Below are 26,644 nucleotides of genomic sequence, written 5' to 3'. Positions count from 1 at the left end.
ACTACTCACCATATGCATAACAGCTGTAAAATGCTTATCCTACAACTTTGCCGTGTTTTCTTTTATCCCACAGGGTCCATATACAGAACTACTCTCAAACCCTACTAATATGTGCAAGGCTAATGTGAATCAAGGACCAATGGCATTAAATTCCCCTGGGCAGCCGCTGCTCAATAATTTGAACAACCCCGAATGGAGTGATATAGTTGCAAAACACAGCAGTGGATTAGGGAAATTGGCTTTTCATGAACCTGTCCAGGAAGGAAATCCCTAGTCCCCACACAATTCTTCAGTGAATCAGCCAGTATTTTCAATTGGAAGTATAAACTTTTTCAGAAACAATAAGGTTCAACATTAAAGGATGCAATGCACTACAAATATAGTTAGAATGCTAGAAAAGCTACACGAAAATACTAGACAGTGGCCTGTGCAAGCAGGGATCTTCAATGGCAGACTGCTGGGTGATAAGAACAGCTTTGATGGAATGAAATTGAAGTCTAGGTGAATTGGTCAAATTTAAGCACCTGAAAAGAGAAGAAAAAAGAAATGCATACCAATCGATTATGATAGAAACAAACTGAATAGTTTCTCCAAGAGAAAAGAAAGTAATGAAACTCCCATCGAGAAATTCATAAAAACTCACTAATAAAAAAAATGATCTCTTGCTGCTAGCCGAGCAGGAAACTCTGCTTTGAAGCTTTGAAGACCAAAAAGGCTTAGCAAGTAGGGTTTTCAGTTTCTTTTCTTGATAACTCAAAAGAAGAGCACTCCAATCTCAATCTAAATCAATCTATGGAGATGAAGATTGAAGGGTGGGCGTGTGAGGGAAAGGGCGGGTGGTTTGCTAGACCCCCCCACCTCCCGCGGCGGCGAAGGAAGAGCAAATTAAGGGAACACGTTACATTCTCTAAGCAATGTCCCATCCTTGTTGGCAACCACCGTGAACTTTTCTCTGCCAATGGATGCATTTTTGTCGACAGTTTGTAACCCAGTTTCAAAAAAGTTACAAGGAAAGGACACATTTTCTAAAAGTTTACAGGAATTGTGGTGGTTAAAGAATTGTTATTTATAATAGTGGTTTTTTAATAACCCCGACTTAAAATAGTAGTTTTATTAAAAAAAAAATTGTGATTATGAATCATAGTTACAGTAGATATATAAATATATAACCTTCTGGTTTTTTTTAATCTATGGCCGCCACTCCTTAAAGAAATAGAACTTTAAACTCAAAAAAATTCAAGAGAAAACAATCTCCAAATTATTTAAAGTATTGTTCAATCCTTTGTTAAAATACTAGAATCATTTTCTCATTATCTTTACGAGTATTTTTACTATTTTTTTTTGTTACAAATCATTAGCTAAACTTGTATATACAACTAAATTATCGTAACCATCGGTTACCTATACATCATAAAAAAAAGGTAAAATATTTTTATTATTTGTTAATTTGATGAGTTTAATTATTGAATTAATAAATTTTATGTTTTGATTTAATCTGGTATTTGTGTTGTGTTTGATAATTAAAAATTTTTATTGTGTTTGATAATTAAATTATTTTAAGTTTTGAATGTTACAGTTATGTATTGTTAATATAATTGATATTATTTATGAAATCAATTAGACTTGAATTAAAGAAATTAGAGCTTAAATTGATGATTGAATTGATTATCATATTTAATTATATTGTTTAAATTGATATAAATTTTATTTTAATTGATGCAATTAGATAGGCTTTTAATCAATTGATTTTATTAATAAAAGTTATGGTAGAAATCGAAGCAATTAGAATTTGCATTGAATTTTTGTATAAATTACCATAATTGTAGATTTTGTTCAATTGAGATCATTTACTTTTTAATTGATATTCAATTATCATAATTTAATTTTTAATTATAAAAATTGTTCAGTTGATATGTTGTAAAAACTATCATAATTGAATTTTTACAATTAATTATAGTTTTATTGCTATTATTATGGTTTACATAATAGCAATTTGTCTTGATGTCAAATTATGAGATAATTTGTTTTTGATAAAATGAGTATTTTTTTTAACAGAATGTCTTCAAACTTCTTTATGTTGTGTCATTATATGGTTCTATTATTCCTTATATGAATAATATTATCACTTATATTGGTAGAAGTACTATATTCTTGAATGGTACTAGAATCATGTCATTTGAAAAAACCAAAAAAGTTATATATGGAAGATTTGAATTGAATTATAATGATATTGAAATATATATCACTTAGAGGTGTTTTGTTAGGAAACATCAATATTTTCCAATACTGATTGTTTATGATGTTGATTTTAGAAATATGATAGAAATGCTTGTCTAAAGTGGAATGAACATTATAGAGTTATATGTGAGTAGCCAACCTAAATGTAGTAGCTCATATAATGTGGAGTATAGAGATACTAATATATCTATACCCATATTTGCTTGGTCATTTAGACAATTATCACATTCAGTTGGTGTTGGTACATCTGGGATATTGGAAGATAGGATTATCGAAATTTGTGATGAAAATAGGATTAAAAATGCATATTATGATCAGCATAGGTATGATTCCTTTGATTCTAATGATAATGAAAATAAGGGTGTTAGGAGTTTAGTAGAAATATAAGATGGTGATGGTGATGGTGATGGTGATGGTATGATAAAGCCTCCGGTTCCAGAATTTTGTCATGATACTAAAGTTAATGACATGGTTTATAATGATTGGTCTATTTTTCATTAAAAAATCAATTGGTAGTGAACAAAATTTCAGAACTAAAGATGATTTTATGAATATTGTCAAGCAATGACATATTGCACAATCACTTGAATACCGTGTTCAACATTCAAACCAAGCATTTGTTCAACTATAATGTGTTTATACACCTAAATATCAATGGTACTTACATAGGGGATACCATAAAAGATCAGATTTCTTGAGATAGCAAAATTAAAAGGTAAACACATATGCACTATTACATACATAAAAAAATCATCATCAACTTTATACTAAATTTATTGTATCAACAGTTGTAACTCTTATCCAAGATAACCTTGTATATATTGTTTTCAACATAAAAGAAGTGATTAAATTGCACTATAAGTTCAAAACTTGTTACTATAACACATGGGCTGCAAAAACAAAAGATAATTAAGAAACTTTTTAAAACACATGAGGACTCATTTAAGATGTTACCTAGATTGTTTGTGGCTTTACAAGAATAAAATCTTGGAACAATTGTTAAGTGGAAAAATAATGGACATCTTTATAGTAAAACAGTTGTTCTTGGTAGTGTTTTATAGGTATTTGATCCTGCAATTGAAGGGTTCAAGTCCCGTAGGCTAATTATTAGTGTGAATGACACCTATCTATATGGAAGGTCAATGGAAAGTTGTTGGTTAAAGTTACTTTTGATGTAAACAATTGGATTTTTTTTTTTTGGCTTATACACTAGTTGACATAAAATAATGTCAAATGGAGTTGGTTTTTACAACTCATTCAACATCATATTACATGTGATCGTTGTGGTATATGTATTATATCAAATAGGTATGCTGGTATTAAGCATGAAATGATAGCAATTTAGCCTATACAAATTAGATATCATTGATATTGTGTTAGACACCTGACAAGCAACTTTAATCACAAATTCAAATATTTGTTAGCCAAAAAAGAGTTGCTTAGGATGTGTTATGAATCTTTGAAACACAAACTTAATGAATGGTTTGATGATATGGTTAATAGCCATTCAGAGTGAAAAGAATGGTTTGAATGGGAACTGAAAAAAAGATAGGTACTTTCTTATGATAGGGGTCACCGGTATGAAAATATAACAACAAACCTTTCTGAATCTTTTAATCATATTTTGAAAGGTTCATATGCTTTGCATGTTTCGACTTTAGTCCAATTGATAGTTTTTAGGACTAATGCCTATTTTGATAAGCAAAAAGATTATGCATATGACTATATTGCATAAGGAAAATTATGGCCTTTTGTTGTTCAATTGAAATTGGATGCCAACATACTTAGATATAGAGATCATGCTATAGTACTTTTCAATATTAATGATGACACTTTTTAGGTTCACACCCCTTATAAACTAGGTGTTGAAAAAAAAAAGATAAATAGTTAAGTTGATGAATAAAACATGCTCCCATGATAAATAAAAGAGTTGTCATCAACCTTGTTCTTATGTTCTTACATGTTATGTAGAAAGACATCATGATATTACCTAATTTATTTATTAGTATTATAGTGATCAAATATATAAGAACACACGTAGGCCTCCATTCAATCCCTTTCTTAATGAAGTAAAGTGGAATGAGTATAATGGTTCTCAAGCATACTTGGAACCTTCAAGATAGAAAATTGTTTGGAGTCAACAAAAGTCACCTTGATTGTATAATGAGATGAACGTGAGAAAGGGCATTTGGAACATAGATATGGCATATATGGTCAGCTAGGGCATAACAAAAAAAAAACTTATGAATACAAACAATATATGTAATAAATTAGATAATTACATGTCTATTTATTATTATTATTATTTGTAATTTAATTTTAATTGTTTATTTATAATATTTATTTTCTAATTTTGAATTAAATTTTGTATTTTATAAGTACACTTGGTTAGGATGTCTCATATACGAGGCGCGTCATCTTTATCTTCTCATAGAGTTCCTTAGTACATGGATCCTGGACTAATTGATCCATTTATTCTATGGTTGGAGGAGTCACAAAGATCAAAGGTGATAGGAATGGGAATGCATGTTTTTTTTTTTCTCATTTGACAAAGATGATCAATTATTGTGCTAATTCATGTTAACACGTCAAATTTTTAATACATGTTAATACATCAGACTTTTTTCTTTTATTATGAAGGATTTAGATAAAATTTATAGTAAATTTCATAAGTTGATGTCGTTTCCAAATCCAATGATTCCATACATCATGCAGATGAGCTTTTATTACATCACATGTTTGTAGCATATAAAGATGGATCATGATTTACTCATGACACTCATTGAGAGATAGAGATGAGAGACTCATACGTTCCACTTTTGTGTTAACGAGATGACACCTGCGTTATAAGACATTGTTGTTCTACTTGGCTTGCTTATAGATGGGTGGGCATGTATTATCCTAGGTATGTAGAATAAGATAACTTTATACGAGTATGCATTTCGACAAGCACCCTCCTCCTAAAATCTTCAAAGGGAACAATTTATATATGAGATGGATTTGGAAAAACTTTTCTAATTTACCTGATAATTATGATGACAAGATCCTAAAATGGTATGTTAATGCATACTAATAGTTTAATTATCATAGTCAATTGTCTATATATCGATTTGAATTCAATGTTTTATTGTGATACTTCATATATTTGATAATATACTTTTTGCGGAACTCAATGGGACGCATATGTTCTTATTTTACCTACCATTGCTGATGATTTTTGGTCTAATCCATTCAACTATATAGTTGGGCTTTAAGTGTCCTTACATGTTTGTATAAGCATTTATGTCAAGCTAATTTTGAGAAATCAAAGCAAGTTGGAGGATGTTTATTGCTTTAACAAGTAAAATAAATGTAATAAGTTTGTTATTTTTGTATTATATTTTTTTATAATTGAGTTGGTTACTAATTGTTGTATGTTTTTTCGTACATAAAGCTATGATCATTGGAGGATTTACACTTGGGGCAGCCATGAATTAAGTTTGCACATATTATATCTATCTAGGTTTTAAAGGTTGATATACAACTTTCATTAGGATATATGTAATATGTTACTAAATGTATAAATTATGTTGTTTAGATTAAGAATATAAGTCATGGAAATCTTATTTAATAAATTTCATTAGTTATTTATTAACAGATGGTATAAAAGTAGATATTTTAAACATAATTCAACCCATGTTTTGTCATTTTATCGTAGTGAGTTAAATAAACAACAATCAAATTAAGTATATTGGTAAATTATGAGAGTGAAATAATTATGTGTGTTATTGTTGGTAAATTATGAGAATTAATTATTTGTGTTGATATTTTATTTTTTAAATATTGGTAAATCAGTTAAAATAATTATATGTTTCGATGTTGGTAAATAATGAGAATTAATTACTTGCATTAATGTTTTATTTTTTAGGTATTGGTAACTGTTAGAAAATTATTGCATAGGCTGACGGTGAATTTTTTTATATATATTTATAAATGTTAGGAGATAATTTTCCATGGGTTGATATTGATAAATGATGAGAAATAATTGCATTGTTGATATTTCAATAAGTCATGTGGAATCCTTATTCAGCAAATGATATGGCAGCTACTCTTGTTATATGCACATCGACTATGAATTTATGGACATCAGTTGTCCCCCTCGTATTTTTTTAGCTTGTTGAGTTGCAATACCTGGACCTTGTAATGTGATAATTTAGTTTTATGTAAAACATCCTATCTGATAAAGATACGAGTGATCAATTGCATTCTATTAGTCGTTCGAGTAAGCATGTTGATTATAATTAGATGCTTTACCACCTCCAGGAAATATTGATGTGGGATACACAAAGAAATCTCATATTTAGAGAGGTGCATCTTGTAATTTCTAAGAAGAAATATATGAGTTAGTTACTAAGTATGACACGTTGATTCATTAAACTTAACCCAAAGCAAGTTCCTCCACACGAAGAGATAGAGTATCAACCATATGCACATCAGGTTCAAAATGCTAACAGTATTTATTACTTTTTTATAGGCTTTGATAAAATCATTGTATTTTATTTATGGATTAATAATTTTTATTTGCTAGGTTGGATAGTTGCTACATGATGGTCAATATGATGCTGTTGATCTTTGTGGTATAGATGATAATGGACTTGCTGTTGATCTTTGTGGTATAGATGATAATGATGATGATAATGGACTTACTTGCTATTATGTATCTTCTTGGTTCGAGACACGTCTTACTATACTTGATCTATTATGAGACACATTAAGCTTATATAATATTGTTTCGAAGGATAAGACCACACAAATAAGTGGAAGTCGTGTTATTAACGAGGTTGGTTCATCCACTCATTGTCGCAAAAGATATAAATAACATTAGATGTATTATTATGTTGTATTATTTTTCTAGTTAAGAGTTATGTTTATTATTACTAGTTTTGTAATATTATTTTTGCTAATTGTCATGTTGATTTTAAAGTTATATTACATATTATACATTTTCATACTTGATTTATATAAGCATGCTTTAATATCAACAAAAACACAAAAAAAAAAAACATGTTAACATGTTGTTTAAAAATTCAAATCATTCATTAACATCTTAAAAAATACACAAATAAAAACAATGTTTAAAAAACACATATATTAATTTGGGATTATAATTAAAATATCACATTTTAAATTACGAGTTTCAGAGTTTAAGGTTTGATAATTTATTGTTTTATTTGGCTTTTGGTTGTAATTGTTTAGACTTGGTTTTGTTTTGAAATTCGGTTGAGGACATAATTGTTATTCTTATTAGTAGTTATTTAGTGGTTGTTTAATAAAATGTTAATAGTAATATTACCATACCATTAGCTGTTATTAATAAAATTATATATTTTTAATAATAGCTAAGTTAAAACTATATTATTTATCAAATATTTTTTTATACTATTTTTCAAAAAAATTTATCAAATGATGTCAATTTCTAGTTTGTAGTTTGATAAAAGACTTATAGTTTCGGGAAGTCATTCTTTGGGTATATTTAGGATTTTGGTAGTGGTAACGGTTCAAAATAGTTTTTGCTTGAAAACATATTAAAATAAAATTTTTTTATTTAAAAAAATTATTTTTGACATCAACATATCAACTATTTAAAAACATAAAAAAATTATTTAAAAAATTAAAATTTTAAAAAATATAATTTTCACTATATTTCCAAATAAAACCTTCATTGAAACATTGACATGGGTCTCGAAATCAAGACAATTTACAAAATGCTGTGATATTCATACAAAAATAATAAAGTTTAGTGGCTGAAAAGGACAAAAAGAAAAGAAAAGCAATGTGCATTATTATTACTGTACACAATAAATTGTCCTTTGCACCACAGTAGAATAAGAGCTGTTTTAATTTAGGATACTCATTAAGTTATTGACATTAATGGTAGATAAATGTTGTTTTAATAATGGAATTTTGATAAAATGTTTGAAATTCAGAATTGCTTGTCCGAAGAAGCTAATATCTCATATTAATGAAGGCAAAATCACAAAGCTTAGCCATCTTTCTCCTAAAATCAAAATTCTTCTTTATTTTTACTGTACATCACATAACACTCCCAGTAATTATGGTGGGGGGTCCTTTTTTTGTATTATTATTTACCAATATAGAGATATTAAAAATGAAAGAATGTCATGAAATATTACGAGATATTAGCATGGACAAAGCATTTTTACTGTACATCGTGAGTACAGATACCGGGGGTTGCAATAGGCTCTTCTGTTTATTTTTTTCGGTTATTCATTTTGCGCATTTTAAAAGATTTCTACATTTTTTTAATTTTTCTTTTTGATCCATTTAGTTTAGAATTATTATATTTTAGTTTAAACATTTATTTTATTTATTTTTAATCCCTGAGTTTGCAAGACAAGAGAGAAAATTAATTCAAAATGATGTGTGTGTGAGAGAAAAACTTATTCATTAGCCATATTTTGGCAACAAAAAATGATGTTATTGGTGTTAATGAAAACTATTCAATGATATGAGTTCCATTAAAATCATTTTTAAGCCCCTATTTTGTCTGAGAAGATAGATCGGAATGGAGAATTTCCTTTTCAATTTATGTTTTTTTGATCAATTTAATTTTTTTTTGAGTTGATAAATTGGTTTATTAAGACATTTAGGAATTTTTTTGAGTGTTTTTAGATAAAAATATATTTTTTTAAAAATAATTTTTAAGTACAAAAAATTCTAGGAATATTTTCCTACCACATCTCCTATACTCGGAATCTTAGCAAGCAGACAATGCGTTTCGCCTTCTTTCTATTAGACTATAAGTTTAGAATTGACTCTTCTAATTTTATTTTATTTTATTTAGATTTATATGTAGTAACAAAAAAAATTAGTAGTATATTTAAAATATTATTTAATTTTACTATGATTCTTAAATAATATTATATGTTTTCATGGAATGTTAACATTTTGTTTTCAAATATTATGTTCATGATATGAACAGAAAAAAGAGGCTTGTGAATAGTTAATTAAAATAATTTTTATGTTTTAAAAAAATTATAACAGATTTTTGACAAATTTTATAATATTTATTATTTATTGTTGGAAAATAGTGCTTGCAATTAAAAAATATATTTTTTTTGAAACAATATGCATTAGTGAGAAAATGAAGCTTAAATTGAAGAAATATGTTTTATCCTATTTATTTTAAATGTACGGAATTTTAAAAAAATACATAATTTCATTATCACTTTCTTTGATTAAAAATATGCTCCAAGTAAAAAAAATTCATGATATTGTGTCTAAGAGAATTATGATTTTTTTACAATTGTTTTATGGATAATTATATATGAGTTTCATGTGCGGAATTTTTATAATAATTTTTTCATTAATATTAAATAAGAATATAATATGTTTTTTCTTGATTTTTTCATTATAAAATGTTAGGATAACTTTTTCATATTTATTGTTCTTAATTTTTATGTAGTTGAGAAGAGATCATTGATTTATAATGCTTATTTAAATTAAAGTTTATTTTCATGATTATAACAAAATTATTAAACCTAACTAAAGTCATATCATATATTATAGTTTAGACATGTTTACCTGTTTGATATGGTCAATAAAAAATATTATTGTTCCATATATTATAGTTTAGACATGTTTACCTGATATGGTCAATAAAAAATATTATTGTTTTAATATTTTGTTATTAAAAGGAAAAAAAAGAGTTGAGTTTTTATCTGCTGATTTATAGATTGACCTGTTAAGTAACTTGACCGAGTGATCAATTTACCACGTCACCATGATAACTCAGCAGGAGTGACGAGTGACACAGCTCCTTGTAACTAACTAGTGTTTGTCATTTTATTTTATTCGGTTTAATTTTCGTTTTACAATTCGTTCAATTCTCAAACGTAACCAAAGTCGAAATACCGAACGGAATCAGACTATCCGGTTTGGTTTTCCAATTCCAAACCAAAAAGTTCTCACTCCTGCGCTGGATTGCCAATGTCACCTTCCCAAACAATCCCTAATCCAGCACTTTGTTTCAAAATTTCAAAAAGAATCCACCTATTAAAAGCTACTAACCCACCTGTCCTTTTCCATGTCCCCACCCTCTTCAAAATATATGTTCCCAACGTTCCATAACCTTATTATTACCTTCATAATCTAAAAGGGAAAATAAAAAAAATTATAATCCATTAAAAAAAAACTATACTATGGACCGGCTGATCCAGTTGATTATTTTTTAATTCTTTTTAAATAATATTATTTTAATTAATTAATTCAGACGAACCTAAATTAACGTAATCCATAATTAAGGCTTTGGAAAGCTCAATAACTAGGAGAGCGTCATCAAAATGGGGTGTGTGTATATATATATATATATAAATGGAGAAGATGTGGGAGAGAATGATAGGTTGACCAGCACTTAAGCATCCACCAGGCCAAGGAACAGAATGTGGTGCGCCCTGTGCAGACAGCATTCCACGACGACCTGTCCCTCATTTTTAAAATTACCCAACTACAAATAAGTCCGAAATACTTGTTCTCATTGATAGATCAGTCCTCTACTTTTAATATCTTACTAAATGATCCCTGTGCTTTCCCTTGGTAACGAATTCATACCCCTGTCGCTCCCCGTGTCATAAAATTGAAATCATTAATTTCACTTCTTTGAATAAATATTCAGTTTTATATTTTAAAGTGTATGACCTAGAAAAAGGTCAATAGAATAATTTATTTATGAATTGAAAAATAAGTAATATTTACCTTTTATCCTCAAATAGATTTTGTACATGTAAGTATAAATTGCATAATTGTATAAACATACGCCTGTGTGTAAATTTATCTAAAACTATAAAACAAAAAATAAGAAATGTATTTTTTTTATCTAGATAATCTTTTATATTATATAATTTGCAAAGAAAATATCATAAATTTAAAATGCAATTATATTTTAACTATTAATTTTTTTGTTTTATTATATTCTCATAAAATTTCAATAGGTTTTTTTAGGATCGGCCATCGATCAACAACAGATTTTAAGCTAAATGATATTTTTAGTTATTATTTATGTCGATAATATTTTTGTCTTCTTGTTTTTTAACACTTACTTTTTAATAATTATAAATTGAAATTTTATATGTTTAGATTTGATATTTTTTATTATATTATCTAATTTATTTGGTTTTTTCCTTTTATATGTTTTTTTTTTATGATTTCTTTCATTCCATGGATAAGGATAAATTAAAGGTGATTTGATGAATAAAAATCTTAAATAATAAAAAAACATACTATAAGATAACAGAATAGTAAAATTATGGATGCTGTATATCTAACAAAAATAACCTTTTATATATATATATATATATATATAATCTTCATTATTATTAATCTTTAAATCCCTTATCACATTTGATGGTAGTATGGAATGAAAACAAGTAATAAATCACCCATTTAAACCATATCAAGCTTATTGAGAAATTAGCAAGGTTTAACAAGATTTGGAACTGAGTTGTTACTGACTATATAAGTTAGGGACTGTCTTATAATCACCCGTTTAAAACTCGATTTCCACCCTTCCACTTTCTCAAAACGTGTGTCCTTTTCATCAACTGAACGAGCAAGACTTTTGTCTTGTTTAAAAATAATTGCATGATCTCCTCTCTGTTTACTTGAGGAAAAAAAAATTAATTGAAAAAAAAAAAACTGCGCCTCCGTCTCCTTTCTCCGCCAGCCTTTAAAACTTTCAGACAAATTCCAGTCCGGTACGGTCCAGTCCAGTGCATGTAAATACAGTTAGGGTTTTTGTTACTCTCCCTCTGTTGTAATATTATTTAGTAAAGTTCAATTTAGCACCGACAAGATAAGACAACAGCAATGAGTCATCATCTAGTGAAGTTATTGAGTCGACTCACTTTGATTCAGACTCTAATGGCTGTCTTTATTCTTTACCTTCTATTCATGACCCTTCAAGTCCCTCTTGTTCTCAAAACCGCCCTTCTTTACGCTTCTGACGGCTCTCTCAGCGATGCCTTACCCAGGCCTCTATATTTGGCGGATTCTGTTCGGGTCGAACCGAGAAGGATAATGAGAGAGACCCGAGCAGTCTCGGGTCTTTTCTTCAACGACACCGTCTTCGATACCATTGATACTGCCACTGACGAGTTCTCTGTGCTCCACAAGGCTGCAAGACAGGCGTGGGTTGTTGGTAAGAAACTATGGGAAGAGGTAGAGTCGGGTAAAATCCGACCCGACTTGAATAAAGGCAACACCACTGAACAAAAGTGTCCAAACTCGATTGTTTTATCGGAGTCCGAGTTCGGGGCTCGGAACTGGATCGTGGAGCTGCCGTGCGGGTTGACATTAGGGTCCCACATAACGGTGGTGGGGAAGCCGAGGTGGGCTCACCCGGAGCGAGACCCGAAAATAGCTTTGGTGAAGGAAGGGGAGGAGGCACTGATGGTGTCACAGTTCATGATGGAGCTTCAGGGATTGAAGACCGTTGACGGAGAGGACCCCCCTAGGATTTTGCATTTCAATCCCAGATTGAAAGGTGATTGGAGTGGGAAACCAGTGATAGAGCAGAATACTTGTTATCGAATGCAGTGGGGCAACGCTTTGAGGTGTGAGGGCTGGAGTTCTAGAGCTGATGAGGAAACTGGTATCTCATTTTTTGGTTTTTTATGCATGCTCGCTTTGTTGATGTCATATTGTAAGGTTTTATTTCTCTGAGTTGATTGGAAAACTGTTTTCCATGTTGATTGCGATTTTGTTGTGGATGGATTTGATGAATTAGTAATGTGGCTTTCATGGTTGATTTATCTGGAAATTATAATTCGACTTGGAACTCGATTCATTGGTTCTCAGTGGACTTCGTAAAATTACCTGAAATTTTGTACACGTGCCCATTCTTTTGATACCGGTTGCCATGGGATCTGGCTTGATCTCCTTTATTTTGTTTTGTCATGTCTGAAAATATTACCTGCATTATTTATATTGATAGGATGATTTTAAGGATTTTTTAAGCAAGCTGGTTAAAATTCTCTCGATTCCTAGCTTTTCAGGATTTTTTTGGCTGCCTCTTTTGCTTCTTTGATTCACCACTGTCACTCGAATCCTGTAATCTTAAGAGGGCTCTGATTGTTTTTTTTTTTTTTTCCGTGTTCTGTGAAGTTGATGGACTAGTGAAATGTGAGAAGTGGCTTCGTGATGATGATAGTAGCTCAGAAGATTCTAAGGCGACCTGGTGGTTGAACAGGCTGATAGGGTGGAAAAAGAAGATGTCATACAATTGGCCCTATCCTTTTGTAGAGGGCAAATTGTTTGTTCTTACACTGAGTGCTGGCTTGGAAGGTTATCACATCAATGTTGATGGGAGACATATCACTTCTTTTCCATATCGCACTGTGAGCAAATTATGTGATATGTTGATTTCTTTTTTATTCTTTTGACAGTTACACATCATCTTAAAATTTGATGTATTTGCGGTGCTTGCAGGGATTTGTTCTTGAGGATGCCACTGGACTATATTTGAATGGGGATGTTGATGTACAGTCTGTATTTGCTGCTTCTCTACCTGCTTCACATCCAAGCTTTGCTCCACAGCAGCATCTTGAGATGTTTAAAAAGTGGCAAGCACCTCCTCTTCCTAATGGCCAAGCAGAGCTCTTCATTGGTGTCCTCTCTGCTGGCAACCATTTTGCTGAGCGGATGGCTGTGAGGAAAACCTGGATGCAGCATGAGTTGATAAGATCTTCAAAAATTGTAGCTCGGTTTTTTGTAGCATTGGTAAGGATGGTTATGGGAGGCATGTTTAATTTTACAAACCTTATTTGTGTTAACCTTAATCTGAAAATACTAACATTTAGTAAAATATCTACTTTCCACGTGACAGAATGGAAGAAAGGAAATAAACGTGGACCTAAAAAAAGAAGCAGAGTATTTTGGTGATATTGTTATTGTTCCTTACATGGATAACTATGAACTTGTTGTCTTGAAGACTGTTGCTATCTGTGAATATGGGGTGAGTGGTGTAGTGAGACCAATTCTTTACTTTATTTTCTTGTAAGATTTAATATGTTTTATCCTAAGATTACTAACTGAAAAGATTGTATTTATCGTCCTTGTTTGTTATTAATAGGTCCGTACAGTGGATGCAAAGTATATCATGAAGTGTGATGATGATACTTTTGTTAGATTGGATGCTGTGATCAAGGAAGCGAAGAAAGTGCGGAGAGATGGAAGCCTATACATTGGAAACATGAACTACTACCACAAGCCCTTACGTAATGGTAAATGGGCTGTGACGTATGAGGTACTTTCAATGACTTATATTCCTTCCGTGATGTTGGGTATCATGCTCACATTTACACTTCAGTGATGAATGGTGGTTGGTTGTTGTGCTAGTTAGAATTCCACCAAAATCCCCCGCCCCATACACCTCCATGTAATTGTCTGATTTCTCAGTTCATTTACTTTGCCTTGGAGTTGAATGTGTGTTTTCCAAATCCATATGATAATGTTTTTTGTTGCAACATATTATCTAGTAGTATTGCTGTGATTTCATGCTTTACATTTCTCTTACCTGTATAGTTTTTTAGTTGTACTTGTAAATATAAAGTCCCTTGTCTAGAATTGGCAATTGAAAGAGAAGTGATGAGAAACCGGCTATACTGAAATGAACTTTAATGCCATGTTTTATTTTGGCTGTTCTAGTCGGTTAGAATTTCTCTATCTTGACTGCCGTTAATTTCCTTCTCTAAAAAGGATGCTAATGGGGTTTTGCTGACTATTTAAGAGCATATTTTCCATGTTTTATAAAGACTGATTATAAATTGAATGGAGATTTGTTATTTCAGTTTGCTACTATGACTCTTCCTTGTTTCTTCCTCTCTGTTTATCTCTCTGCTATGGGGATTTCTTTCATCTCCGATTTATGTTTTCTGCCTTTCTTCTATTTAATCCCTTTCCTATAGGGAATTCTGCTTCTGTTCTACATCGGCTAATGCCAACCAAAAATCATAATGTTGAGCCCTGATTTTACCCAAATACCATAGTGCTTAGACCTCCAAAATTAATCTGATTTCCAGAGGAGAGATGGTAATATATCTTGAAGTAATGTACTCAGTGCTCACATGCCATAATCTATTTTTTAATTATTAATTAATTAGTTACAATTAATAAGTTGTTGTAAGGGGGGTTGCATGGTATGTTACCCATTCAAAATACCTTATCTAACCAACAATGTTTGTTAATTCAGGAATGGCCAGAAGAAGAGTATCCACCCTATGCAAATGGTCCAGGCTACATCATTTCATGTGACGTTGCGGATTTTATTGTAGCTGAGTTTGAGAGTCACAAGTTGAGAGTATGTTGCTCTGTGTCACCTTCGCTCCTTTTCTTGTTCGTGCTTGCATGCATGCATGCTGTTTGCACTTTGTACCCTCATTCGAGTTCCTGTCTCTGTCATGCCTTTGATTTGCTTACTTAGTGCGGTTATGGTTGTGTGATTAATGTGAACCGATATCCACTTGATGCAGTTATTTAAGATGGAAGACGTGAGCATGGGAATGTGGGTGGAAAAGTTTAACAATTCAAAACCCGTAGAATATATCCACAGCTTGAAGTTTTGCCAGTTTGGATGCATTGAAGATTATTACACTGCTCATTATCAGTCGCCAAGGCAGATGATATGCCTCTGGGACAAATTAAATCAAGGAAAGTCCCAGTGCTGCAATATGAGATGATTATAAACTTATCATTTCAGCAATGATTACAATATGATAAACGCAAGGAACATATGAAAGCGACACAGAAGCAAGTTTTGCGTTGGTTGTACATCTCTGTACATATTCAGAGAGGGACTTAAGATGTAGCAGGATTCTGGATTCTCATGGAGTCCATTCATTATATTTTAATTTCCCCTTTTCCCCGCCTGATTGTTGCTCTAGAAGAGGTATAGAGGGATATTTCTGTGGCTTGAAAAAGACATGTCAAAGTTTTGTATTCTGGAGAGGGAAACACTCAAAAGACTGAAGCAGAAAGAGTGCAAATATTCTCTTATTTAAGCATGGGCATGCCTCGTTCCCACTGCTCCCTTTGAAGTCCAAACACTTGCGCACAAGATATATAGAGAAGGAAGTATTGGTTAAAATATCTTCTCATTATTGATATGGTAGAAGTTCTTACATGGATTTTATCACATTAAGATTTGTTCTTAATGCGACTGATATAGCCATTATTCTCTCTACACACCACTAGAGAGAGGGAGACTCTAATCTCTTCTCTTTCCTAATTTGATTTATATGACGAGTTTATGGAATCATTTTTTTCTTTTTTTGGAACGACAAGTTAACAGCTTTTTCGGTAACCTGCAATATTTACTTGCATAATTCATTGCAGAAATGCATAAAATTGCATATCTAGCGATAGCTTGAAAGAACATTTTTAAGTAAATTAAAGAAAACAAATGTTCACACTTGCGTGCCGACATGGGGGCTTGTGGATGTGAGTGACACACAAATATCGCCAACACTAGGAAACAGGCAGTCTTATTTAACCTCTGTCCTTTTTCTGTGTGCGCAAGTGATTGTTTGTAAATTTAGTTGAGATTGTATTTTAAAGTATTATTTTTAAAAAAATATATTAAAATATATTTTTAGTTTTTAAAATTTATATTTGATATTAATATTTCAAGATGATCTAAAAATATTAAAAATAATTAATTTTTTTAAATAAAATTTTGACCGAATCATCATACACGGCTTGCTTTATTTGCAGACAGCAAGCTTTGTTTTTAAGCGTAAATTAAAAGCAGTAACATCTTGGCTTGCAGGAGGGAATAACAGGCATACATACATTAAATAAAGTGTGTATCAAACAGGGGTCGAAGAAAAAATAGTGCAAGATACCCAATCTTTGCTTTTTAAAATGTGCTTTAAAATATTTGATCAATTGGATGGATTTCATGAATCACATAAAGAAGCTCTGACTAGTAGCTAGCTAGCTAGCTAGCTGCGAGGAACTTGACAAGTAACATTGACAGAAACACTGGAATTATTTTATGGAAGGGCATACAGTGAAGCACCATAGAGTTAATACCTTGGATTCCGAGGACAGCCTTTTTTTTTTAATTATTATTATTAATATAGATATTTGAATCAACTTGTAATGTGTCTTAATTAATTTTATAAATTTTAAAATTAATAATTATATAAATATTTAATAAATTTAAAATAATTCTAAATTATAATTTTTAAAAAATAAATTTAAAATTTGATTAGTTAAAATAAAATAAAAAATCCTTTTCTTGAAATACAGAATCGGAGCACGGCAGCTTTTCTATTACTGCAAAAGCAAGAGATATGACATTGTAAAACCTGAAATACTAGAAAGTAGTATAATACCCAATGCTACGTTAATGGTAGGATTCCAAACTAATTTGCACTGTAATAGAAAAGAAAAAACAATATATCGTGCTATGCTCGTGGTAGGATTCCAAACTAATTTGCAACATAATAGAAAATAAAATAAAATAAAATTAACTCAATTAAAATTAGTTAATTTTTTCTTAAAACGTTTTGATCAAAATAACATTATTCTTATTATTTTTTTAAAAAACTAGGATTTACCTTCTTGATTTTTTCTCAAATCCAGTCTTAAAATTATAATTGTTTTTTAATGTTACAATCCATTTGTTGTTTTTTTTTTTAAAAAAATTATAAATTACTTTTTTTGCATGTCAATTTTTTTAGCAAAACAAATGAAGCTTATTATTTAATAAAAAACTTAAATAAAATTAACAAGTATAAAAATATATTCTAAATTAATGAGAAAAAATTACGAGAGAAAAAACTTACAGCATGCAAATCTTGTGAGCTTTTTAGCTTTGATAAGAGAATATAATAAGATTATATTTGAAAATATATTAAAATAATATTTTTTATTTTTTAAAACTTATTTTTGATATTAGTATATTAAAACAACTCAAAAAAAAATTAAAGTAAAAATAGTTTTAAAATTTGCTGAAACTTCGGTGCAAATGGAGCCCCGTAATAATCACTTAAAGAATCTTAGACAATGTAGTGCTACTCAAAAATATTTCTCACTCTTTTCATTTTTTGTGATTTTTGGAATTTTTTTAAAAATAACCGTTAGGATAAAAGTTTTGAGAGTGATATAAATTGAGAAAAATATTTGAAATATAGCATAGTTTAATTCCATCTATTTTTTTAAAATCAATTTTGTATATTATATGTTGTTCACTCAAGCTAAACAAAAGTCAATCCAAAATTCTAAGAAGATCGAATGATCATAAAATAAGATTTAAAATCTAATAATGAAGAAAGAGAAAGAAAATAAGATGAGGTGGAAGGAGAAAGAAATGAGAGAAGAACAAAATGAAAAAAAAAATATTTATAACACATTAAAACTTTGTTTTTAACAAACATCAAAAAAATCTTGATAAGATAATTCTAATTATATTTTGAAATATCACCAAATAAAATTATAATTAACCTTAAATAATATTTTAAAGTGTGATTATATTAATTATTTTGTCAAAATTTTTCTAATAATATTAAATATATAAAAAATAGAGTCCTGATGTGATATCCTCATGGTGACCCATTTTTTCTTTTTATGTTTTTATTCCTTTAGTCTCTAATGCTACATCAGTCCTTTTTTTCTTTTTTTCTTGACCATTAAATCTTGAGGCTATTGAATTTTTATAAAATTTTAGGTTTTACATGTTAATTAATTTAAATAATACATGAAATTTAAATAGACTGATATTTTATAACAATATTGCTGTTTTACTAACCTTTGTTGTTTACCCAAAAATCTTATCAAACTGTGGTAAAATGATAAAAGACCCTCATCTCTGAATTGTAATTATGTTCTTGGTGTCTTGATTTCACACTGAAACAGTGGAATATTTTTAAATAGTAGGTGCTGATGCCAATGATAAGAGAATACTGAAAATAATGGACTATTTTTAAATAGTAAGTGCTGATGCAATGATAAGAGAATAAAAATGGAGGTATAGAGCATACTTTATATCTTTCTGAGCTTGCTTAGGGATTTTCGGGGCCACGAAGAAGAACCTTTATAATGAAAGTGATTCTCTGTTAGTGGATTCAGTGCTCAAAAGAAAGAATCTTATTCCATCATCTGGTTTAGTCTAGGGAAAAGCAGGCCGCCAATTCCCCTGTGCTCTAAAGGTCCACTTTGCTAATGGGAATCACATCCTTGGCCCAGCTAATATCGAACCCCAACCTCCTAAATTTCAATGCTTTTTTTTTTTTTTTCTTTTTGAGTAAAATTTTGATGGTTTGTTGAGTTTAGCCTTCAAACTCCGGAGCACATTCATTTTTTGGAGCGTGTTAATGAACTGTAAATCATGAGTACCTGATCCCTTATGCTCTTCCTTTATGAAGATAAATAGAGGCTGGAAAATGAAAAGGAGGATTCAAACTGTTTATCTTTTGCACATTTCTTCCATCTTAAGGTACACTGAATTCTTACATTATATGCAAATACTTATACGGGCTTGCATTCTTTAGCTGTCTCAGACGGGAGAGAAAAATCTTGGCATTACTTGTAGATCATTGGATTTCTGTCAGACTGAAAATATTCGGGGTAGCTCTAAAAGAGGACCCGGACCATAAAGTATGACAAGGAAAAGATCAAGAAATTGCCTGCAACGATTCAAAGATGATCGATATGAATGATTATATAGTTGGATATCAAGGACCAAAAATAGACCCGAAGGGAAGGGAAAAATTAATTGAGTAGATATATACCTGCAGTGTGCCTGGGGAGAAGCCTTGGACTGTGATTATATGATGATCGAAAGAAACAATCTGATGTTGTGTTGAGGCCACCAGGACAGTTACAAACAAATGTGTTGTAAGCTCCGCCGTAACCACAAACTCCATTACTTCTCTCGCAGTTAGCACAAGAACTTGGATAGTCGTTGTACACATTGAACTTGTATTTAAGTGCTATCCCATACTTCCAGTTTTCAGGGTTAGATTCTTGGCCATTGAAGCTATAGAACCCAGAATATGAAGTGCATTGCAACTTTTGTAAATCCATTTCAAAAGAAGGCCCAAGATCTACTGGTGTGTAAACACAGCAGGTAGAGATTGGAAGATTGAGCATACTGATTGCTCCGCAAGAAAATAAGAAACTGCAAATGGGTGCACCTGTTCTGTCGCACTGAGGGATTACTGTGGTGTTGCTATCAACATCATAGGCACCATTGGTTCTGTAGATAGGTGATGAAGTGGTTGAGCAGTCAAGTAAAGTAAAGACAGTATCGTCGTGAAAAGAGAAGGGAGCGTCCCAGTCTAGGCCAAACCCTTTGCTTGTTTGAGTGCAAGCACAGGTTGACATCGAGGGATCAGAGATGTATATAACTTGACTGGAATATTCTATGTTGGTGACCGGATAGCAGCCAGTATGGGTGGTTAAAGTGAGCTTTTCTTGGTTGCAAGTCACGTATTGTTGAAATCGTGGATCCCCACAGCCAAGGCCAGTTCCAAAGGGATACTTGATGGGAATTTGGCCACAAGAGTTCTTGCAGGTTTGCGAGGCTATCAAGGAGGAGAGGGTCGTGAGAGTTAAGATGTAGAGAAGAATGACACAAGAATATTGCTTGACCTTCATCTTGTTTACTAGTATAGATTAGAGGGAGGAGGAGGAGATAGTTGGCCGGAGAGGTGAGATGTGAAGAGTTCCATTGCTAGCTTGTCTGTGCATTCATTATATAGTGGAAGAAGCTAGCTAGCTAACCGGCTGTTGTCTTACCTTTTGAGGCAGGGGGGTAAACTGAGAGGGAATTAACTAAGAGGCATGGTGCGTTTGTTTCAAGGGGATCCATTACTTTTGTGACTTTCGGTGTTGGGATTGCAAGCTTCGCTTTTCCCTACTATATATTAGATGCCCTGTTTTTATCACTACTATTATGCTTTTAGTTAGTTTGTGTGATTAATCTGGCTTGATAATATTGTTCTAAGAGTCTAGACTTCAGGGACCATTAGACGCATTGCCCACGCCTTTGTTTTAGCTAGTCCTATCTCTCTTTTCTTCAGTACCAACAAAAAAAATAAATTAGGACACGCTTTCGATCCACTTAGCTTAGCTTAAGGGATAAGTTTTTATTAGGAGGTATGGATTCCAGTTCGAGGATAAAGAGTGTGGATGTAGTTTGTAAATAAATAAATAAGAAAAATATATTTATTTTATATTAAAAAAATATAATTTTTTAAATGTTTATAAATATGGATTGTATTGCTAGATAAATTAAGTGAAAGTCACTGTAAATAAACTTAATTAGTGAATTTTTTAATATTATTATATAGATATTTATAATATCAAAAGATGAAACCACTTAAGATTTGAAAGTGAGATTAATTTGTTTTTTAATTAATTTCTTTAATTTTTATAATTAATTTTGACATTTATAACTATTAGGATAAAACTAAATAATAATTATTCAATTTAATTTAAAATATATCTATTTCATTAACAATCATAATATTAAAAAATATAATATTTCATTATAAGATTTTCAAATCTAATAAAATTTGTGATTATACAAAAAGCATGTATATATATATAAAAAAAAATTTGTTTTATTTTTTTAATTTTTTTTAGAAATTTAGATAACTTAATTTATCCTACAAATGTTGTCTATGTATAGAATAAATAAATACCTTAAACACAATAATTTCATGTTTTAAACTCCCTCCTTATCTGAGTTCATCTTAAGCTATTTCTCGTTAGAATAGCATATATTCTCACTGATTTACGAGGAAACAGAAACCAGACACAATGCTTTGAAGAATATAGATCGACAAGTAATCGGATTACCTTACTAAAAAAAGAACATGACCCACCCCCAAAACAAGGGCTACCATTGTATTTGACGAGTGACACAGCTCCTTGTAAGCTGCCACGATAACAAGGCATGGAATAAAATCAAATCGATGAACGTTCCCTTTTTTCTCCGCACAATAACATGTTATGATTATTGCAGTTCAAAACGACTGGAGGCTGCTGCTTTATCGACACAATAAGCTATATTTAACATGTACTCGGCATGCTACACAGGATAAGATCGGATTCAACAAAGTTATGTGTAATATTTGGTGTATATATTAATCAGTGCATGAAACGTTTTATAGTATTTAATGCGCATATTGGACAAGACAATGATTATTTCAGAATCTGACATGCAATAATATAATTTGTGTTGGGACATGTCCAATATTATAATCTGAAATGTTTTTCAGTGAATTTTTGTGATGATATTTTTTTTTTTATTAAAAAACATTTACCTGCTTACTTTGAAGATGCTGCTGGTATAGCTAGTTTCTTGAGGAGTTGGTTTCTTTACTTTGTTCCTCATGTAAGGAAAAAGAAAGAAGAAGCTAGTATTTGATGGTTTGGTCTTGAAAGCATTTCTTTCAATCTTCTCATTCCCTGTATGACTTTCTTAACTTGGTTTTTCCATCATTTTCAGGTTTTTGTCTTGGTATTTGTATTAAATAATATTTATATAGTTTTATTTATTAAAAATATAATTATTTTTTTAGTTTAATTTATATATATTTTCTTTGTACTTAGATTAACTTAATGCATTCATAATAAATAGATCATTGAAAATTCTAAATTTTTTTATTTTTTATCTTAATTATTTTCACAATTTGATCTTTTATTTAATCTATTCTTTTTAGATTTTTACTTAACTTTATAAAAATAATTTCTCAAGATAAATTAAGCAATAAAGCATTGTGTCGTAAAGATTGTATATAAACCATGACTTCATAAAGATATTTCTTAATTAAGTACAATTATTTTCTCTTGAAGTAATTGTTCATTTGCACTGAAATAACCTTGTTCTTACGAACATGGTTACTTTAGAGTAAAATCACCCTTGTATTGCCAAAAGTTTTTCTTCTTGGTTACTCTTCCGTGATCACACCATCACCATGATTCCTGAAGATTTTATAATCAATAAAATAGTAATTGAATAAATTTTAAAATGCTTTAAGAGCAACAATCAATAAATATTTACTCTACAAGAGAAATTGACATAAGGATGAGAGATAAATAAGAGAGGAGAAATATTTAAATCAAGGTGAAAATATTTTTTTATTACTTCTAACGGACCAAATATAATTTTTTTCTTTCATTATTTTTTTAGAAAACGATTGATGTAATAAATATAGATAATTAATTAATTTATATATATTTTCTTTGTATTTAGATTAACTTAATGTAATGATAATAAAGAGATTATTGAAAATTCTAGCCTCTTTTTTTTGTATTTGATCTTAATTATTTTAACACGGTATTAGAGCTGGTTTTATAAAACGAGACTTAGTCCCAAACAAAGTTTTAACGAATCCTTAAAAACAAAAAAATTTAGAGTGATATTTTGTCTTCAGCTTTTACAATTTGATATTTGCATTCAATTTTTACAATTGTTTTGATATTTCATCTTCCTTTCAGTTTTTACAATATGGTATTTGAGTCGTATATTTTCAAGAAGATATTTGTTTAGTTTCTATAATCTTTGTTCAGTTTCCGTAATTTGATATTTTATTTTTCACTGCTTTTACATTCTAGTTCTTTGCAATTGTTGATTATAGCTAGTGAAATAGATGATTCACTTTAGTCTATGAGTGTGAGGTTAGATAGGAAAAACTATTCATATTAGAGCTATGTAATGAGAAATTTTTTTAAGGATAAAAAGATGTGGAGATATGTCAGTGGAACCTATATGGTACCTAAAAATATAACGGAAAGGGATGCAACTTTGATAGATGCATGAGAAGCAAATAATGCAAAGATCATTACTTAGATCAACAACTCTGTTGAGCATTCTATAGGTACGTAGATGGTAAAGTATGAGACAACAAAAGAGATTTGGGATCATTTGCAAAGATTATGCACGCAATCAAATTTTACAAAACAATATCAGTTAGAGAATGACATACAAGCTTTTCACCAAAAAAATATAAGTATTTGAGAGTTCTATTATGCCATGATAGATCTTTGGGATTAGTTAGCTCTTACAGAATTGGTAGAATTAAAGGCATGTGATACTTATATTGAGCGTAGAGAGCAATAACAATTGGTATAGTTTTTAACAACACTTCGCAGTGATTTTGAAAGACTTAGAGGTTCAATACTACATCGCTCTCCACTGCCTTCTGTTGACTCGGTTGTTAGTGAGTCATTAGCTAAATAAACATGTTTTCAATTGTATTCTAAAAAGGGTATTTTATCTGTTTCAAATCCTTTTATACTAGTAGTGCCCTCTAAGAAATTCTTCAATCACCAACATAAGCCTTACATAAGGGTTGTCTTTGATGAGTGTAGTTTCTGAAAGTATAAAGGTCATTGGAAGGCTCAGTATCCTAAGTTGAGACATCATAATCAAGCTCAGAAGCCTGACTGCCAGTCACAATCTAATGCTCATAGACCACCTCAAGGTTATAAACTATCATACCATAATATCGTGACAGTAGCTTCCTCGTGCTCTATAACTAATTCTAGTACTTTGGCTGAGCAATTTTAGAAGTTTTTCTTATTGCAACCACAAGTAGTATCCTCTTTTTTCATAGGTCAGTTGCCTTATAGTTCCTCAAGCATGTCACATTCTGAATGAGTTTTAGATTCTGGTGCTTCACATCATGTTTCTAGATTCTTCATCTTTTACCACTCTTTTCCCTTCCCTCTCTATTCCTATTATGACTACTAATGGCACTCCCATGCCCTTAGCAGGTGTTGATTCTATTGTCACACCTCACTTGTCTCTTTCTAATGTTTATCTTATTCCGAACCTTAAATTAAATCTTACTTCTATTGGTTAATTATGTGATTCTGGTGATTAGTTAGTCCTTTTTTTCTTTTCTTTTCTTTTTTTTATTGTGTACAAGAACTGCAATCTCAGAAGCTGATTAGGACAAGTCGCAAGGAGAATGGACTACACATTTTGGATGAGATAAAAGTGTCAATTCCCGCTACTACTATTATTACTATTGATTTGTCTTGTTTTCATTTGAGTCCTTTATCTTTTATTTTTTATTTATGATATTCTTGTCTATGACATGTTTCTTCTTCTTCTTGATATTTTTGGCATCCACATAAGCTTTAGAAATTTTGAAAACTTGTGATATTTCTAATTATAGTCGATATAAACTAACAAAATTTTCTACTTTACCTTTTAATCGAAATATTTGTGTTTCTCTTTCACCATTTGACTTGATTCATTCTGATGTATGAGGACCTTCTCTTATTAAAAAAAAATTGAGGTCATTTGGACTTCTAGAACTCCAAATATGGGCCAAACACTTAACAGTACTCGGGCTATAGGACAGATTCAGACTTCTTCGTTATTACTATAATTTGAACTTGAAAACGACCTTGTTAAATCTTGGACTCCTATAAAAGTTGTAGGCCTATGTCTTATCTTTCATCTATATAAAGTAGACCAAAATCCAAGATCTACAGGTTCAAATATGACTCAATTACCGAACAGTGTTCTAGTTTTGACTACACCAACATCTCTTTTCTAAATTTGGCCATCTACTTGTCCTTTCAATTTCAATACTTCAACTCATCAATCATGTGATAAGCCTGTACTTAGAATGAATATTTACCATAAATTACCGTATGTTATTACATATACTATTATAAAATATGCTTTAGTTAAGAAGTTATTGATACTTAAAGAGCAAAATAATGGTATAAAATCTTGATAAAAATACACTTTTAAGTACTAATCACTTAGTGTAAAGGACTTTTTTTTCCCACTCTTTATTTTAAACCAATATTTCTTCTAAAATGTTAAAATTTAATTAAAACTACTTTTTTATTTGAAAAATCATAAAATTATTTAGGATATGATTATTTTTTTAAATACATTTTTCAAATTATGTTAGTTATCAAAACTTACAATAAAATATTAAATATTAGAAGATAAAAATTTAGTTCAACTCAATTAACCTAATCAAGATCTAGTTGACAATACATAACAATCCAACCTGATTTGACCAAATATTACTAAAAAAAAATATGAATTCGATATTATCATTGTAACCATGTTCTTGTCAATAACAAAAAGCTACTAAACCAACTAGCTACAAAGTGAATTTGTGATACATAATGTATATAATATATATTATATTAATTAATCATATAAAAAACATGTTTCAACTAATTTTTTTTTGTAAACCAACAAATATGTTGGAGATGGTTCTGGAATTCTTGCATTGGGAAACATACACGTTTTGTTCTAAGAAAATTTGATAAGTCATTGACACAATCAAAAGATTGATGTCTTCTCCCAAGTGCAGGAGTGTTGAAGTAATAAATAACCCGGCAAGACCGGGGTCGAACCATA

The 26,644-nt window shown here is 30.4% G+C and overlaps 2 protein-coding genes and 1 long non-coding RNA gene across 3 annotated transcripts; 1 reads left to right on the top strand and 2 right to left on the bottom strand.

The window, feature by feature from the left end:
- Positions 1 to 203: 203 nt before the first annotated feature.
- Positions 204 to 883, bottom strand: LOC105113489 (uncharacterized). Its single transcript, XR_839977.1, has 2 exons — positions 644 to 883; positions 204 to 524 (listed from the first exon to the last, which is right to left on the bottom strand). It is a non-coding gene; the product is annotated as an uncharacterized LOC105113489 (long non-coding RNA).
- A 10,975-nt stretch (positions 884 to 11,858) lies between these two features.
- On the top strand, positions 11,859 to 16,374 carry LOC105113488 (probable beta-1,3-galactosyltransferase 19). The gene is made up of 7 exons (XM_011009690.1): positions 11,859 to 12,886; positions 13,399 to 13,631; positions 13,723 to 14,013; positions 14,120 to 14,248; positions 14,366 to 14,539; positions 15,485 to 15,592; positions 15,765 to 16,374. Exons 1-7 carry the CDS (start codon positions 12,103 to 12,105, stop codon positions 15,969 to 15,971), a joined length of 1,926 nt encoding a protein of 641 aa, XP_011007992.1. The 5' UTR covers positions 11,859 to 12,102; the 3' UTR covers positions 15,972 to 16,374.
- A 3,306-nt stretch (positions 16,375 to 19,680) lies between these two features.
- Positions 19,681 to 21,222, bottom strand: LOC105113487 (Putative membrane lipoprotein). Its single transcript, XM_011009688.1, has 2 exons — positions 20,028 to 21,222; positions 19,681 to 19,922 (listed from the first exon to the last, which is right to left on the bottom strand). Exons 1-2 carry the CDS (start codon positions 20,893 to 20,895, stop codon positions 19,870 to 19,872), a joined length of 921 nt encoding a protein of 306 aa, XP_011007990.1. The 5' UTR covers positions 20,896 to 21,222; the 3' UTR covers positions 19,681 to 19,869.
- Positions 21,223 to 26,644: the final 5,422 nt, after the last annotated feature.

This window comes from Populus euphratica, unplaced genomic scaffold (genome assembly GCF_000495115.2).
Source record: "Populus euphratica unplaced genomic scaffold, PopEup_1.0 scaffold516.1, whole genome shotgun sequence".
NCBI classification, from domain to species: Eukaryota; Viridiplantae; Streptophyta; class Magnoliopsida; order Malpighiales; family Salicaceae; genus Populus; species Populus euphratica.
The sequence above is the reverse complement of the archived record's forward strand: the minus strand, read 5'-3'. Positions and strand labels throughout refer to the sequence as shown.

Coding starts and splice junctions, on each gene's coding strand:
- LOC105113488 (XM_011009690.1), top strand. CDS start 12,103: ATGAGTCATCATCTAGTGAAGTTATTGAGTCGACTCACTTTGATTCAG. Junction 13,632..13,722: donor CTTCTTTTCCATATCGCACT/GTGAGCAAATTA, acceptor CGGTGCTTGCAG/GGATTTGTTCTTGAGGATGC. Junction 15,593..15,764: donor TTGAGAGTCACAAGTTGAGA/GTATGTTGCTCT, acceptor CACTTGATGCAG/TTATTTAAGATGGAAGACGT.
- LOC105113487 (XM_011009688.1), bottom strand. CDS start 20,895: ATGAAGGTCAAGCAATATTCTTGTGTCATTCTTCTCTACATCTTAACT. Junction 19,923..20,027: donor TCTCCCCAGGCACACTGCAG/GTATATATCTAC, acceptor GAATCGTTGCAG/GCAATTTCTTGATCTTTTCC.